The sequence below is a fragment of the Symphalangus syndactylus genome, chromosome 22 (assembly GCF_028878055.3).
Source record: "Symphalangus syndactylus isolate Jambi chromosome 22, NHGRI_mSymSyn1-v2.1_pri, whole genome shotgun sequence".
Classification (NCBI taxonomy): Eukaryota; Metazoa; Chordata; class Mammalia; order Primates; family Hylobatidae; genus Symphalangus; species Symphalangus syndactylus.
Genome location: NC_072444.2, coordinates 27,827,175 through 27,843,436, shown reverse-complemented (window position 1 = coordinate 27,843,436; position 16,262 = coordinate 27,827,175). Strand labels below are relative to the sequence as shown.

The 16,262-nt window shown below is 46.4% G+C and overlaps 1 protein-coding gene across 4 annotated transcripts in view; it reads right to left on the bottom strand.

Annotated features, from left to right (window-relative positions):
• SLC2A5 (solute carrier family 2 member 5) overlaps window positions 1-16,262 on the bottom strand; it is a 56,840-nt gene that overhangs the window by 18,218 nt on the left and 22,360 nt on the right. For all 4 annotated transcript variants that reach the window (XM_055262485.2, XM_055262483.1, XM_055262486.2 and 1 more), the window contains 2 exons: window positions 7,395-7,493; window positions 6,694-6,854 (listed from right to left, as the gene is read on the bottom strand). In XM_055262485.2, the coding sequence (XP_055118460.1) occupies window positions 6,694-6,854; window positions 7,395-7,493 (260 nt within the window). The remainder of the gene's footprint in view (window positions 1-6,693; window positions 6,855-7,394; window positions 7,494-16,262) is intronic.

Here is a 16,262-nt window from a genome sequence, read left to right as displayed (position 1 = left end):
ATACACTGTCAATGTCTGGTCTTCTTTTCTGACCCCATTAGAAAATAAAAATGACCGGTTCGAGGTGGAGCCAAGATGGCCGAATAGGAACAGCTCCGGTCTCCAGCTCCCAGCCCCAGCGACACAGAAGACGGGTGATTTCTGCATTTCTGCTTGAGGTACCGGTTTCATCTCACTAGGGAGTGCCTAACAGTGGGTTCAGGACAGTCGGTGAAGCGCACTGTGCGCGAGCCGAAGCAGGGCGAGGCATTGCCTCACTCGGGAAGCGCAAGGGGTCAGGGAGTTCCCTTTCCTAGTCAAAGAAAGGGGAAACAGACGGCACCTGGAATATCGGGTCAGTCCCGTCCTAATACTGCGCTTTTCCAACGGGCCTGGAAAACGGCACACTAGGAGATTGTGTCCCGCACCTGGCTCGGAGGGTCCTATGCCCACAGAGTCTTGCTGATTGCTAGCACAGCAGTCTGAGATCACGCTGCAAGGCGGCAGCGAGGCTGGGGGAGGGGCGCCCGCCATTGCCCAGGCTTGCTTAGGTAAACAAAGCAGCCAGGAAGCTCGAACTGGGTGGAGCCCACCACAGCTCAAGGAGGCCCGCCTGCCTCTGTAGGCTCCACCTCTGGGGGCAGGGCACAGACAACCAAAAACTCAGCGAGAACCTCCACAGCCTTAAATGTCCCTGTCTGACTGACAGCTTTGAAGAGAGTAGTGGTTCTCCCAGCACGCAGCTGGAGATCTGAGAACGGACAGACTGCCTCCTAAAGTGGGTCCCTCACCCCTGAGCCGCCTAACTGGGAGGCACCCCCCCAGTGGGACAGACTGACACCTCATTCAACCGGGTACTCCTCTGAGACAAAACTTTCAGAGGAACTATCAGACAGCTGAATTTGTGGTCTCACGAAAATCCGCTGTTCTGCAGCCACCGGTGCTGACACCCAGCCAAACAGGGTCTGGAGTGGACCTCTAGTAAACTCCAACAGACCTGCAGCTGAGGGTCTTGTCTGGTAGAAGGAAAATTAACAAACAGAAAGGACATCCACACCAAAAACCCATCTGTACATCACCATCATCGAAGACAAAAAGTAGACAAAACCACAAAGATGGGGAAAAAACAGACCAAAAAAACTGGAAACTCTAAAAAACAGAGCACCTCTCCTCCTCCAAAGGAACGCAGTTCCTCACCAGCAACGGAACAAAGCTGGATGGAGGATGACTTTGATGAGTTGAGAGAAGAAGGCTTCAGACGATCAAACTACTCTGAGCTACGAGAGGAAATTCAAAACAATAGCAAAGAAGTTAAAAACTTTGAAAAAAAATTAGAAGAATGGATAACTAGAATAACCAATGGAGAGAAGGGCTTAAAGGAGATGATGGAGCTGAAAGCCAAGTTTCGAGAACTACGCGAAGAATGCAGAAGCCTCAGTAGCAGATGCGATCAACTGGAAGAAAGGGTATCGCTGATAGAAGATGAAATGAATGAAATGAAGAGAGAAGGGAAGTTTAGAGAAAAAAGAATAAAAAGAAATGAACAAAGCCTCCAAGAAATTTGGGACTATGTGAAAAGACCAAACCTACGTCTGATTGGTGTACCTGAAAATGATGGGGAGAATGGAACCAAGTTGGAAAACACTCTGCAAGATATTATCCAGGAGAACTTCCCCAACCTAGCAAGGCAGGCCGACATTCAGATTCAGGAAATACAGAGAACGCCACAAAGATACTCCTCGAGAAGGGCAACTCCAAGACACATAATTGTCAGATTCACCAAAGTGGAAATGAAGGAAAAAATGTTAAGGGCAGCCAGAGAGAAAGGTCGGGTTACCCACAAAGGGAAGCCCATCAGACTAACAGCTGATCTCTCAGCAGAAACTCTACAAGCCAGAAGAGAGTGGGGGCCGATATTCAACATTCTTAAAGAAAAGAATTTTCAACCCAGAATTTCCTATCCCGCCAAACTAAGCTTCATAAGTGAAGGAGAAATAAAATACTTTACAGACAAGCAAACGCTGAGTGATTTTGTCACCACCAGGCCTGCCCTAAAAGAGCTCCTGAAGGAAGCACTAAACATGGAAAGGAACAACCGGTACCAGCCCCTGCAAAAACATGCCAAACTGTAAAGACCATCGAGGCTAGGAAGAAACTATAGCAACTAACGAGCAAAATAACCAACTAACATCATAATGACAGGATCAGATTCACACATAACAATATTCACGTTAAATGTAAATGGGCTAAATGCTCCAATCAAAAGACACAGACTGGCAAACTGGATAAGGAGTCAGGACCCATCAGTGTGCTGTATTCAGGAAACCCATCTCACGTGCAGAGACACACATAGACTCAAAATAAAGGGATGGAGGAAGATCTATCAAGCAACTGGAAAACAAAAAAAGGCAGGGGTTGCAATCCTAGTCTCTGATAAAATAGACTTTAAACCAACAAAGATCAAAAGAGACAAAGAAGGCCATTACATAATGGTAAAGGGATCAATTCAACAAGAAGAGCTAACTATCCTAAATATATATGCACCCAACACAGGAGCACCCAGATTCATAAAGCAAGTCCTCAGTGACCTACAAAGGGACTTAAACTCCCACACAATAATAATGGGAGATTTTAACACCCCACTGTCAGCATTAGACAGATCAACGAGACAGAAAGTTAACAAGGATATCCAGGAATTGAACTCAGCTCTACACAAAGTGGACCTAATAGACATCTACAGAACTCTCCACCCCAAATCAACAGAATATACATTTTTTTCAGCACCACACCACACCTATTCCAAAATTGACCACATAGTTGGAAGTAAAGCTCTTCTCAGCAAATGTAAAAGAACAGAGATTATAACAAACTGTCTCTCAGACCACAGTGCAATCAAACTAGAACTCAGGATTAAGAAACTCAGTCAAAACCGCTCAACTACATGGAAACTGAACAACCTGCTCCTGAATGACTATTGGGTACATAATGAAATGAAGGCAGAAATAAAGATGTTCTTTGAAACCAACGAGAACAAAGACACAACATACCAGAATCTCTGGGACACATTCAAAGCAGTGTGTAGAGGAAAATTTATAGCACTAAATGCCCACAAGAGAAAGCAGGAAAGATCCAAAACTGACACCCTAACATCACAATTAAAAGAACTAGAAAAGCAAGAGCAAACACATTCAAAAGCTAGCAGAAGGCTAGAAATAACTAAAATCAGAGCAGAACTGAAGGAAATAGAGACACAAAAAACCCTTCAAAAAATTAATGAATCCAGGAGCTGGTTTTTTGAAAAGATCAACAAAATTGATGGACCGCTAGCAAGACTAATAAAGAAGAAAAGAGAGAAGAATCAAATAGATGCAATAAAAAACGAAAAGGGGGATATCACCACCGATCCCACAGAAATACAATCTACCATCAGAGAATACTACAAACACCTCTATGCAAATAAACTAGAAAATCTGGAAGAAATGGATAAATTCCTCGACAAATACACCCTCCCAAGACTAAACCAGGAAGAAGTTGAATCTCTGAATAGACCAATAACAGGTTCTGAAATTGTGGCAATAATCAATAGCTTACCAACCAAAAAGAGTCCAGGACCTGATGGATTCACAGCTGAATTCTACCAGAGGTACAAGGAGGAACTGGTACCATTCCTTCTGAAACTATTCCAATCGATAGAAAAAGAGGGAATCCTCCCTAACACATTTTACGAAGCCAGCATCATCCTAATACCAAAACCTGGCAGAGACATAACCAAAAAAGAGAATTTCAGACCAATATCCTTGATGAACATTGATGCAAAAATCCTCAATAAAATACTGGCAAATCGAATCCAGCAGCACATCAAAAAGCTTATCCACCATGATCAAGTGGGCTTCATCCCTGGGATGCAAGGCTGGTTCAACATACGCAAATCAATAAATGTAATCCAGCATATAAACAGAACCAAAGACAAAAACCACATGATTATCTCAATAGATGCAGAAAAGGCCTTTGACAAAATTCAACAACCCTTCATGCTAAAAACTCTCAATAAATTAGGTATTGATGGGACGTATCTCAAAATAATAAGAGCTATCTACAACAAACCCACAGCCAATATCATACTGAATGGGCAAAAACTGGAAGCATTCCCTCTGAAAACTGGCACAAGACAGGGATGCCCTCTCTCACCTCTCCTATTCAACATAGTGCTGGAAGTTCTGGCCAGAGCAATCAGGCAGGAGAAGGAAATAAAGGGTATTCAATTAGGAAAAGAGGAAGTCAAATTGTCCCTGTTTGCAGATGACATGATTGTATATCTAGAAAACCCCATTGTCTCAGCCCAAAATCTCCTTAAGCTGATTAGCAACTTCAGCAAAGTCTCAGGATACAAAATTAATGTACAAAAATCACAAGCATTCTTGTACACCAATAACAGACAAACAGAGAGCCAAATCATGAGTGAACTCCCATTCACAATTGCTTCAAAGAGAATCAAATACCTAGGAATCCAACTTACAAGGGATGTGAAGGACCTCTTCAAGGAGAACTACAAACCACTGCTCAATGAAATAAAAGAGGATACAAACAAATGGAAGAACATTCCATGCTCATGGGTTGGAAGAATCAATATCGTGAAAATGGCCATACTGCCCAAGGTAATTTATAGATTCAATGCCATCCCCATCAAGCTACCAATGACGTTCTTCACAGAATTGGAAAAAACTACTTTAAAGTTCATATGGAACCAAAAAAGAGCCCGCATCGCCAAGTCAATCCTAAGCCAAAAGAACAAAGCTGGAGGCATCACGCTACCTGACTTTAAACTATACTACAAGGCTACAGTAACCAAAACAGCATGGTACTGGTACCACAACAGAGACATAGATCAATGGAACAGAACAGAGCCCTCAGAAATGATGCCGCATAGCTACAACTATCTGATCTTTGACAAACCTGACAAAAACAAGAAATGGGGAAAGGATTCCCTATTCAATAAATGGTGCTGGGAAAACTGGCTAGCCATATGTAGAAAGCTGCAACTGGATCCCTTCCTTACACCTTATACAAAAATTAATTCAAGATGGATTAAAGACTTATATGTTAGACCTAAAACCATTAAAATCCTACAAGAAAACCTAGGCAATACCATTCAGGACATAGGCGTGGGCAAGGACTTCATGTCTAAAACACCAAAAGCAATGGCAACAAAAGCCAAAATCGACAAATGGGATCTCATTAAACTAAAGAGCTTCTGCACAGCAAAAGAAACTATCATCAGAGTGAACAGGCAACCTACACAATGGGAGAAAATTTTTCAACCTACTCATCTGACAAAGGGCTAATATCCAGAATCTACAATGAACTCAAACAAATTTACAAGAAAAAAACAAACAACCCCATCAAAAAGTGGGCAGAGGACATGAACAGACACTTCTCAAAAGAAGACATTTATGCAGCCAAAAAACACATGAAGAAATGCTCCTCATCACTGGCCATCAGAGAAATGCAAATCAAAACCACAGTGAGATACCATCTCACACCAGTTAGAATGGCCATCATTAAAAAATCAGGAAACAACAGGTGCTGGAGAGGATGTGGAGAAATAGGAACACTTTTACACTGTTGGTGGGACTGTAAACTAGTTCAACCATTGTGGAAGTCAGTGTGGCGATTCCTCAGGGATCTAGAACTAGAAATACCATTTGACCCAGCCATCCCATTACTGGGTATATACCCAAAGGACTATAAATCATGCTGCTATAAAGACACATGCACACGTATGTTTATTGCAGCACTATTCACAATAGCAAAGAGTTGGAACCAACCCAAATGTCCAACAACGATAGACTGGATTAAGAAAATGTGGCACATATACACCATGGAATACTATGCAGCCATAAAAAATGATGAGTTCGTGTCCTTTGTAGGGACATGGATGAAACTGGAAAACATCATTCTCAGTAAACTATCGCAAGGACAAAAAACCAAACACCGCATGTTCTCACTCATAGGTGGGAATTGAACAATGAGAACTCATGGACACAGGAAGGGGAACATCACGCTCTGGGGACTGTTGTGGGGTGGGGGGAGGGGGGAGGGACAGCATTAGGAGATACACCTAATGCTAAATGACGAATTAATGGGTGCAGGAAATCAACATGGCACATGGATACATATGTAACAAACCTGCACATTGTGCACATGTACCCTAAAACCCTAAAGTATAATAAAAAAATAAAAATAAAAAAAAAAAAAAAAAAAAGAAAAGAAAATAAAAATGACCGACCAGGCGCAGTGGCTCACGCCTGTCATCCCAGCACTCTGGGCAGCTGAGGCAGGTGGGTCACCTGAGGTCAGGAGTTTGAGACCAGCTTGACCAACATGGTGAAACTCTATCTCTACTAAAAATACATTAGCCAGGTATGGTGGTATACACCTGTCATCCCAGGATCAGGAGGCTGAGGCAGGAGAATCGCTTGAACCTGGGAGGCAGAGGTTGTGGTGAGCCAAGATCGCGCCACTGCATTCCAGCCTGGCTGACAGAGCAAGACTCTGTCTCAAAAATTAAAAAAAAAAAAAAAAGAAAAAGAAAAGAAAAATGACCACAGTGGTTATTATCTTAGCCTCATGGTAAGGATTTCAGTTTTAGGCCTGTATTTTAGCTCTGATGGGGGTCTATGAGTTTCAGGGAATAAAAAATTCACCTTCCCTTACCTGCCAAATTTATTCACCAAGGGGCCGACCAGGAGGGATCCGATAAACCCTCCAAACGGAAACATGGACACGGTTACAGACCACAGCAACGTCAAGGGGAAGTCTTCCATGAATTCACCAGTCCTACCATAGTAAGTCTCATTGTAAAATTGTTGCATGAGCTAGGAGACAAAGCAAAACAGAACACCAAAATAATTTGATCCGGTTTTGCAGGAAGAACATTAGCTGTTAGGACACCCAACGAAATCACCTGGGCACACAGAGACCAACCTTATTAATCGGGGGGTGATGGGAGGCAGGACAGAGCTTCATGAGCAGCGAGAAGGGTGGGCACCCACCGGGAGGGCTGGGAAGCCTCTGAGCAGCAAACCACCCTGGGTATTTCTCAGCCAGAAAGGGATGACTCCAATTTTCCAATCAGTTGGGAGACCCCCGGCCCCTCCGGATTCCCTCTAAATGGCAAGGCCACAGAAGATCTGAGCCCCCCCTGGAGCCCAGCCCACTGTGTCCATCCAGACCTAGCTCATCCCAAGAGCCCTGTGTCTGTGAGTTCCCTTGGGTCTGTGCTGTGTCTGGAGGGTGTTTCCCTCTCCCTTTGCTTCAGGACCCACTGTGTGAACAGCCCCACGCTGGCCAGTCCCACCCAGGAAATGGGCTGCTCCAAACGCCTTCCCCACATCTTGCTCACCACAGTGACCTACCAGTGCTGGGGAGTTGACAGCAGCCACGTTGTACCCATACTGGAAGGACGACCCAAAGGCAGCTATCAGGGTTGCCAGGGCAAGCACAAGCGTCAGCCTCTGCAGAGATCACAGCTTAGGTCAGGAAGCAGCCCCAGGGTTCCAGGGCCCTCCCGCTTTACTTCAGTTTCGTAGAAAGATGTAACAGAATCTGAAGATCCGTAGTCTTGAGACTACTCCATTCCTTGAAACCTACCATCAACCCACCTTGGATTATGACAGGCTTTCTCAACCACAGCACTTTTGACACTTGGGGTCTGATAATTCTTAGTTATGGGGGCTGTCCTGAGCACAGCAGGATGTTTACAGCATCCTGTAAACACGGTGCCAGTAGCACCCGTCTCCCCAGCTGCGACAACCCAAATGTCTTCCAACATTGTTAAGTGTCCCCCAGTGGGGAAGTGCTCCATTTGAGAACCACCGCATCAGAAAGAAGCTGAAACCTACTTCTCTAACACTGCAGCTACTGCAGCTGATGTTTGAATTGCTCCTGTGACATTCCTGCCAGTGGGGCATTTGTCAACTGTAGCAAATGTGCTCTTGCACCATCTCAAACATAAACTCCCAGAAAATCAAAGAGAAAAAAAGAAATTTTTGGCTATTTCGGGCCACTGAAAATTTCCTTCCAGACAATCTTTAATGACAAGAAGGAGCTGTGGGCTTAAAATCTACAGGCCTCAGTTTTGAATCTACCCGTTGCCACTTTTCAGCTTAATTTCTAGGATCTTCAGTTTCCTCATCTCTAAAATGAGGACAATCACACTCTCTCACAGAGTGTTTGCCAGGATTAATTACAACCATGTCTAGCTGCAGAGGTGAATCTGCTGTTGGAGAGAGCTTGGGACGCTGCTCTCTGACTTGCCATCAAAGGACCTTCTTCCATCTACTCTGATGGACAGCCCCATTTCTTTCTTTCTTTTTTTTTTTTTTTTTGAGATGGATTCTTGCTCTGTCACCCAGGCTGGAGAGCAGTGGCGCAATCTCGGCTCACTGCAAACTCCGCCTCCCGGGTTCACGCCATTCTCCTGCCTCAGCCTCCCAAGTAGCTGGGACTACAGGCACCCGCCACCACGCCTGGCTAATTTTTTGTGTTTTTTAGTAGAGACGGGGTTTCACCGTGTTAGCCAGGATGGTCTCGATCTCCTGACCTCATGATCTGACCACCTCGGCCTCCCAAAGTACTGAGATTACAGGCATGAGCCACTGTGCCTGGCCAGAGAGCCCCCTTTCACAGGTGACACAGGTTCATGCTCGGCCCTCCAAAGACAAGACGAGCACTATCCCACTGAATCTAAATCTACAGAGAATCTTTTTTTTTTTTTTTTTTTTTTTGAGACAGAGTCTTGCTTTCTTGCCCTGGCTGGAGTGCTGTGGTGCTATTATAGCTCACTGTGTCCTCAACCTCCTGGGCTCAAGTGATCCTCCCACCTCAGCCTCCCGAGTAGCTGGGACTACAGGTGCATACCATCATGCCAGGCTAGTTAAAAAAAATTTTTTTATAGAGACAGGGGTCTCATTATATTGTCCAAGCTGGTCTCAAACTCCTGGGCTCAAGCCATCCTCCTGCCTCGGCCTCCCAAAGTGCTGGGATTGTAGGCATGAGCCACTGTGCCCAGCCTAAAGAGCATGTCTTGAGAGAAATAAGTGAGGAGCCAGATAGGGAGAGAAACAATATCTTTCCTGCCTTGTCATGGGGCCCCAGATGGGGTGGAGTGAACCTCTGAAAGGCAGCATCTGCAAGGAGCCCTGGTGAAGAGCAAAAACACACTACACATACACACACACACACGCTACACACACAAAAAAAATGCACACACATACACACACAATACACACACACTACACACACACACAACACACAATACACACACAATACACACACAACACACACACTATACACACACAATACACACTACACACAACACACACATACATACACAATACACACATCCTCCACACACACCCCACACATACACACCCACACCCCACCCCCACACATATGCACACATACATACACCACACACACATCATACACACACCACACACATACCCCACACACACCACACACATACACACCACCCCCCACCCCCACACACATAGGCACAAATACACCACACATACATACATACAGCCCACACACCCCCACACACACACACCCCCCACACACACCACATACACACAGCCCACCCCACACACACACAGCTCACCCCACACACAATAGGCTTGGCTCACCTCCCATCTGACTCGCTCTGTGTATTCATTCATTCACTCGTCTATTCAGCCATTCAATCATTCAACATATTGGGCACCCAATGTGAACAAGCATTGCTCTAAGTGTGGGGGATATAGTGGTGAACAAACGAGACAGACAAAAATCCTTCCCCTATAGCTGTTCTACTGCTTGATTTTGTTACAGACGAAGAGAGAGGGGTGGGGGTGGGAGGAAGAAAGGGAAGAAAATGTTGATTAAAAAATTATCTTCTGGGCAAAATTCTCTTATAGGCTCATGCCTATAATCCCAGCACTTTGGGAGGTTGAGATGGGTAGACTGCTTGAGCCCAGGAGTTCTCGGCCAGTCCAGGCAACATGGTGAAACCTCGTCTCTACTAAAAACTCAAAAATTTGCTGGGCATGATGTGCACCTGTAATCCCAACTACTCAGGAGGCTGAGGTGGAAGGATCACTTGAGCACGGGAGGCAGAGGTTGCAGTAAGCTGAGATCACACCACTGCACTCCAGCCTGGGTGACAGTGCAAGACCCTGTCTCAAAAAAAAAAAAAAAAAAAAGAAAAAAGAAAAAATCCCTTCTATCTGAGTGTGATGGCAAACGCTTGTAATCCCAGCACTTTGAGAAGCTAAGGTAGGAGGATCGCTTGAGCCCAGGAGTTTGAGACCAGATTGGGCAACATAGGGAGATCCTGTCTCTACCAAAAAAAATTTAAAAATTAGCTGGGTGTGGTGGCACACACCTGTGGTCCCAGCTACTCAGGAGGCTGAGGTGGGAGGATCGCTTGAGCCCAGGAATTCAAGGCTGCAGTGAGCTATGGTTGCACCACTGCACTCCAGCCTGGGCCACAAAATGAGACGCTATCTCAAAAAAAAGGTTCTTTTCTAATTCTCTTCTCAGTAAGACGAGACTGCAACCAGCTTCATTCACACAGCCAAGTGCAGCTCTTGACCACTCCCTCAGTCTGATGAGTGCCCTAAGGTTTGAAGTCCTTTGGGGTCAGGGGTGGGGTTCTGGCCAGCAGCACAGTCAACAAGCACAGCCCAGCTGGTGGAGCTGGCTGGTTCCCAGGGCTCATGCCCCAGAGTTGGGGGTTCTGCCAGGCACCATGGATAGCCAGCTCCCTGACTGCTTTGATGGGATCCCAGCAAAAATGGTCACAGAGACTACGGAGGAGAGGCCAGAGCGACTAAATGATCAGGCTATAGAGTCTCTGAGCATAGAGCACTCATTCACCCTCCATTCTTTCACTGCCTCCCTGAATTCAAGCCACAGGCACATTCTGTGGGCGCAGTAGGAATCACCGCTCACTCTCCTAAGAGTAGCAAAGTTATTCTGGGTGGGTTCTCACTGACCCTGCTGGTCCAACCACCTTCATTAAACAAATACGCATGGCCAGCTAACTGGACTCCAGGAAGCACAGTACCCTCGGTAAGCAAGACAACTGCCCCCAGCAGGCTACTGTCAATGGTAAAGACACACATTAAGAAACTATATGAGAATGTAATAAACTGTAACTGTAGTAAGTACTAAGAAGAAAAACACAGGAGTGGTTAAAAAGAGAGGTCTGGGGAGCAACATTTCACTGAGGAGAGGAGGGAGAAGAAGAGAGTGATTCAGAGAAAGGGAACAGCATGTGGAAAGGCCTGAGGCAGGCAGAGCTCAGAACCTTTGAGCATCTGGAATTTGGCCAGTGTGGCTGGAGCGTGGGGAAAGGAGGGCAAACCGGGGTGAGGGCCACAGAAAAGACTGGGCGTTCACTCCATATTCACTCCATCTGTTCCCTCCATGTGCTCTGTAGCTGAGGAGTGGGATGGAAGGACTTGAACTTTTAAAAAATTACTCCAGGCCGGGTGCAGTGGCTCACGCCTGTAATCCCAGCACTTTGGGAGGCCAAGGCGGGAGGATCACTTGAGGTCAGGAGTTTGAGACCAGCTTGGGCAACATGGTGAAACCCCATCTGTACTAAAAATACAAAAATAAGCCAGGCATGGTGGCATATGCCTGTAGTCCCAGCTACTAAGGAGGCTAAGGCAGGAGAATCGCTTGAACCCAGGAGAAGGAGGTTGCAGTGAGCCGAGATCACGCCATTGCACTCCAGTCTGGGAAACAGAGCAAGGCTCTGTCTCAAAAAATAAATAACAAATTAAAAAATTACCCTAGCTGCCACGTGCAGAGCAGAAAGGAGACCAAGGAGCGGGTTACTGCAGAGGCCAGCAGACAGCAGATGGGCACTTGGGTAATGGAACAGGCCATGGTAGGTGTTAAAAGTACCAGCTTTGAGGACTATCGAGGATGTGAATTAAAAAGACTTGATATCCCATGAGGAAAATGCAAATAAAAATCAGCATGAGACACCACTTCTCACCCTGTGAGTTCGACTTACAGAGTTCAACTTTTTCAGATTCCACACATGAGATCATGTGTCTTCCCGTGCCTGGCTTATTTCACTTTGGTGATAAATTGTATACTTTTATATATTAATATGTACTTTGTGTGTGTGTGTGTGTGTGTGTGTGTGTGTGTGTATAGAGACAGAATCTCACTTTGTTGCCCAGGCTGGTCTCAATCCTCCTGCCTCAGCCTCCCAAACTGCTGGTATTACAGGTGTGAGCTGCCATGCCCAGCCTGTACACTTTATTTATTTAAATTTTTGTTGTTGTTGTTTTGAGATGGAGTCTTGCTCTGTCGCCCAGGCTGGAGTGCAGTGGCACAATCTCAGCTCACTGTGAGTGCAGCTCACAATTTCAGCCTCCCGGATAGCTGGGATTACAGGTGCATGCCACCACGCCTGGCTAATTTTTGTACATTTAGTAGAGATGGGGTTTCACCATGTTGGCCAGGCTGGTCTCAAACTCCTGACCTCAAGTGATCCACCTGCCTTGGCCTCCTAGAGTGCTGGGATTACAGGTGTGAGCCACCACACGAGGCTATTATTTACATTTTTTATAGAGACAGGGTCTTGCTATGTTGCCCAAGCTAGTCTTGAACTCCTGGTCTCAAGCAATCCTTTCACCTCAGCCTCCCAAAGTGTTGGTTTTATAAGCGTGAGCCACAGTGCCAGCCTGGGCCTGTGTACTCTAGAGGGGTGAAATTGTATGGTATTGAGTTATATTCTCAATAAAAATGCAGTACTACATTTTAAAAGGCACATAGTAGAAAGAAGGCTTAAGCCCTCTTTCTTTCTTTTTTTGCTTTCCAGGAGGGAGAACAAAAAGAATTTGGTACTGGGCTGGATTAGGGCATGAGGAAAAGGGAGGGGCTAAAGAGGATGTGCGGGTCTCTGGCCAGCTTGTTAAAATGAGAAGCTCCAGTGACCCCCAGCCGTGACCGGGAGGCGCTCTCCTTAGAGGCTAAGGAGGTTGCCATGACTCTGAGCTGTGCTTCAGGGAGAAACCAGAAACCACATTCCTCATGCTGTCAGTAAACCAGCTTCCTGCCTTTCATAATACAGAGAACATTTTGAGACTTTAGTAATAACAACCACCCCGAGAAAGAAAAGAAACTTTTGGGGGGATGTGCACCCCTTTAAATGACCGGTCCAGCAAAGCACTGAAATACGGCAGCAGTCACATCTTATTCCCACATGAGCTAAGTCATCTGCCTGCTATGTGGACTCTACACTGAGTGTTGCCACCAAGTAGCAGTAAATTAGCCTAACAATGCCATACACCAGACACCATAACGCATACTCTACAGTCAACAATGTAGGCCAGGCGCAGTAGCTCACGCCTGTAATCCCAGCACTTTGGTAGGAGGCTGAGGTGGGCGGATCACGAGGTCAGGAGTTCGAGACCAGCCTGGACAACATGGTGAAACCCCATCTCTACTAAAAATACAAAAGTTAGCCGGGCATGGTGGCGCACATCTGTAATCCCAGCTACTCGGGAGGCTGAGGCAGGAGAACTGCTTGAACCCAGGAGGTGGAGGTTGCAGTGAGCCGAGATCGTGCCATTGCACTCCAGGCTAGGTGACAAAAGCAAGATTCTGTCTCAAAAAAAAAAAAAAAATGTATAGCCTATCACTAAATCAATGTCATTTCTCTAAACCAGTAAGAATTCCTAACAAACACCGTTTGTAATCACTCCTCTCCTGATTTGTCCTTTTTTCTTTAAAATCTTGAACCTCTCCTATGCTCTCCAAAGTACTTCCCAGTGTTTCCCAGGGCTACAGTCCTCAATCTTGGCCCCAGTACACTCTCTACATTAATTTTGCTTCCGTTTCTTTTTTTAGGTTGACAGTCCTCAAGGCTGACTTTCTGACAGGGTGCGATTCAAGGTCACTGGGAAGGGAGCCCAAACCATCTCCCTTAGAAATCCATCCTGAAGTTTCTGTTGTCAGAGAGACATTCTTTCAGCTCAAAACTTTTCCTTGTTAGGAATCTCCAGGGCCGGGCGCGGTGGCTCACGCTTGTAATCCCAGCACTTTGGGAGGCCGAGGTGGGCGGATCACGAGGTCAGGAGATCGAGACCACGGTGAAACCCTGTCTCTACTAAAAAAATACAAAAAAATTAGCCGGGCGTGGTGGCGGGCGCCTGTAGTCCCAGCTAGTCGGAGAGGCTGAGGCAGGAGAATGGCGTGAACCCGGGAGGCGGAGCTTGCAGTGAGCCGAGATTGCGCCACTGCACTCCAGCCTAGGCGACAGAGCGAGACTCCGTCTCAAAAAAAAAAAAAAAAGGAATCTCCAGTCAGAATGCAAACATCCCTGGAGTAGTCAGCACTCATGGAGGATCAGTACTTCAAGTTACATCACTTTATCACACTGTTGAACTCAGTTTCACAAACAGGTAGTGGAAGGCGCAGGGAGAGATGAGCATCGTCAGCCACTGTGGTGGTTTGGAGCACAGCTTCTGGAGCCCAGGAGTGTGGGATGGAAGCCTGGCTCTGCTGGGCTGTGTGGCCCTGGGCAACTCCCTGAACTTCTCAGTTCCTTCACCTTTAGAATGGGGATAATGGGCCTGGCCTGGTGGTCCATGCCTGTAATCCCAGCACTTTGGGAGGCTGAGGCAGGAAGATGGCTTGAGTCCACGAGTTTGAGACCAGCCTGGGCAACATAGTGAGATCTTGTCTCTATAAAAAAATTTAAAAATAAGGCAGGAGTATCGCTTGAGCCCAGGAGGCTGCAATGAGCCGTGATTGTGCCACTGCCCTCCAGCCTGGGTGATAGAGCCAGACCCTGCCTCAAAAAAAAAAAAAAAAAAAAAAAAAAAAACTTTCGAGGATAATGATACCACCACAGGAATAAATGAGTTCACTGGTATAGAACACTTAGGACCATGCCTGGTCTGTAGTAGGTGTTACAAATGGGTTAATTAATCCATTAATTACAAATGAATATCAGTGAGGACCCAGAGAGCACGGAGGGGTGTTAGTTGCTCAACTAGTTAGGATACTCAACTAGTTGCTGGTGGAGCCACTCCACAAAAATTGTCTTTATTTTCCAAAGCACTTCGGCATCTTTTTATTGAGGTAGGGAACTTTATTCAACAATCCTTTGTTTTTTTTGAGACAGAGTCTCACTCTGGCTGGAGTCACCCAGGCTGGAGTGCAGTGGCAGTGGCACTACCTCTGCTCGCTGCAACCTCTGCCTCCCAGGCTCAGGCGATCCTCCCACCTCAGCCTCTAGAGCAGCTGGGACTATAGGCGCGGTCACCATGCCCAGCTAATTTTTGTATATTTTGTAGAGACCAAGTTTCGCCATGTTGCCCAGGCTGGTCCCAAATTTGTGGGCTCAAGCAATCCGCTTGCCTTGGCCTCCCAAACTGATGGGATTATAGGCCAGAGCCACTGCAACTGGCCCTCAATTCTTATGTAGTTGTAAAATATCTTGTTGTACCTTTCTTTTTTTTTCCTAATCCATTTTATTTTTCTCTTTCAGACCAAGAGTTTTTTTTTCCCGGCAGAAAGTCCTTGGTGCACATCTGATAGATGTCAGTGTTTGCCCTCTACATAAGAGAAAAGCAGGGCTGAGTGCAGTGGCTCAGGCCTACAATCCAAGCGCTTTGGGAGGCCGAGGCAGAAGGCACACTTGAGCCCAGTAGCCCAAGACCAGCCTGGATATAGTGAGACCCCGTCTCTTCAAAATATTTCAAAATTAGCCAAGCATGGTGCTACATGCCTGTAGTCCCAGCTACTCGGGAGGCTGAGGTGGGAGGATTGCTGGAGCCCCGGACTTCAGGGCCGCAGTGAACTATGATCCCATCATTGCACTCTGGCCTGGTCAACAGAGTAAGACCCTGTCTCAAAATTAAAAAAAAAAAAAAGAAAGAAAAAGAAGAGAAAAGGCCAGTGAGGCCACTGCCACACAACCACTGAGCGGCAGGGAGCTGGCTCCACACTGCCAGACGCCCTCCTCTCCAGACCGCGCAGCCTCTGTAGGCTTCGCCTGCCCCCGCATTTCTCCTTGACTCCTACATCCACTCTTGGCTGCACTTAATGATTTCCCAGATTCTTACAGACCATTGGAATCGCTTCCTTCTGAGTGTTTCAGGAAGCCCAGCACGCCCTGGCTTTCTCCCCAAAGGGCAGGCTGCTCTCAAGAGCGGGAAGCCCATCTCCACCTTCATCCCCCTGGCCCAGAGGAGGCTTCCTTCCCTGGAGGG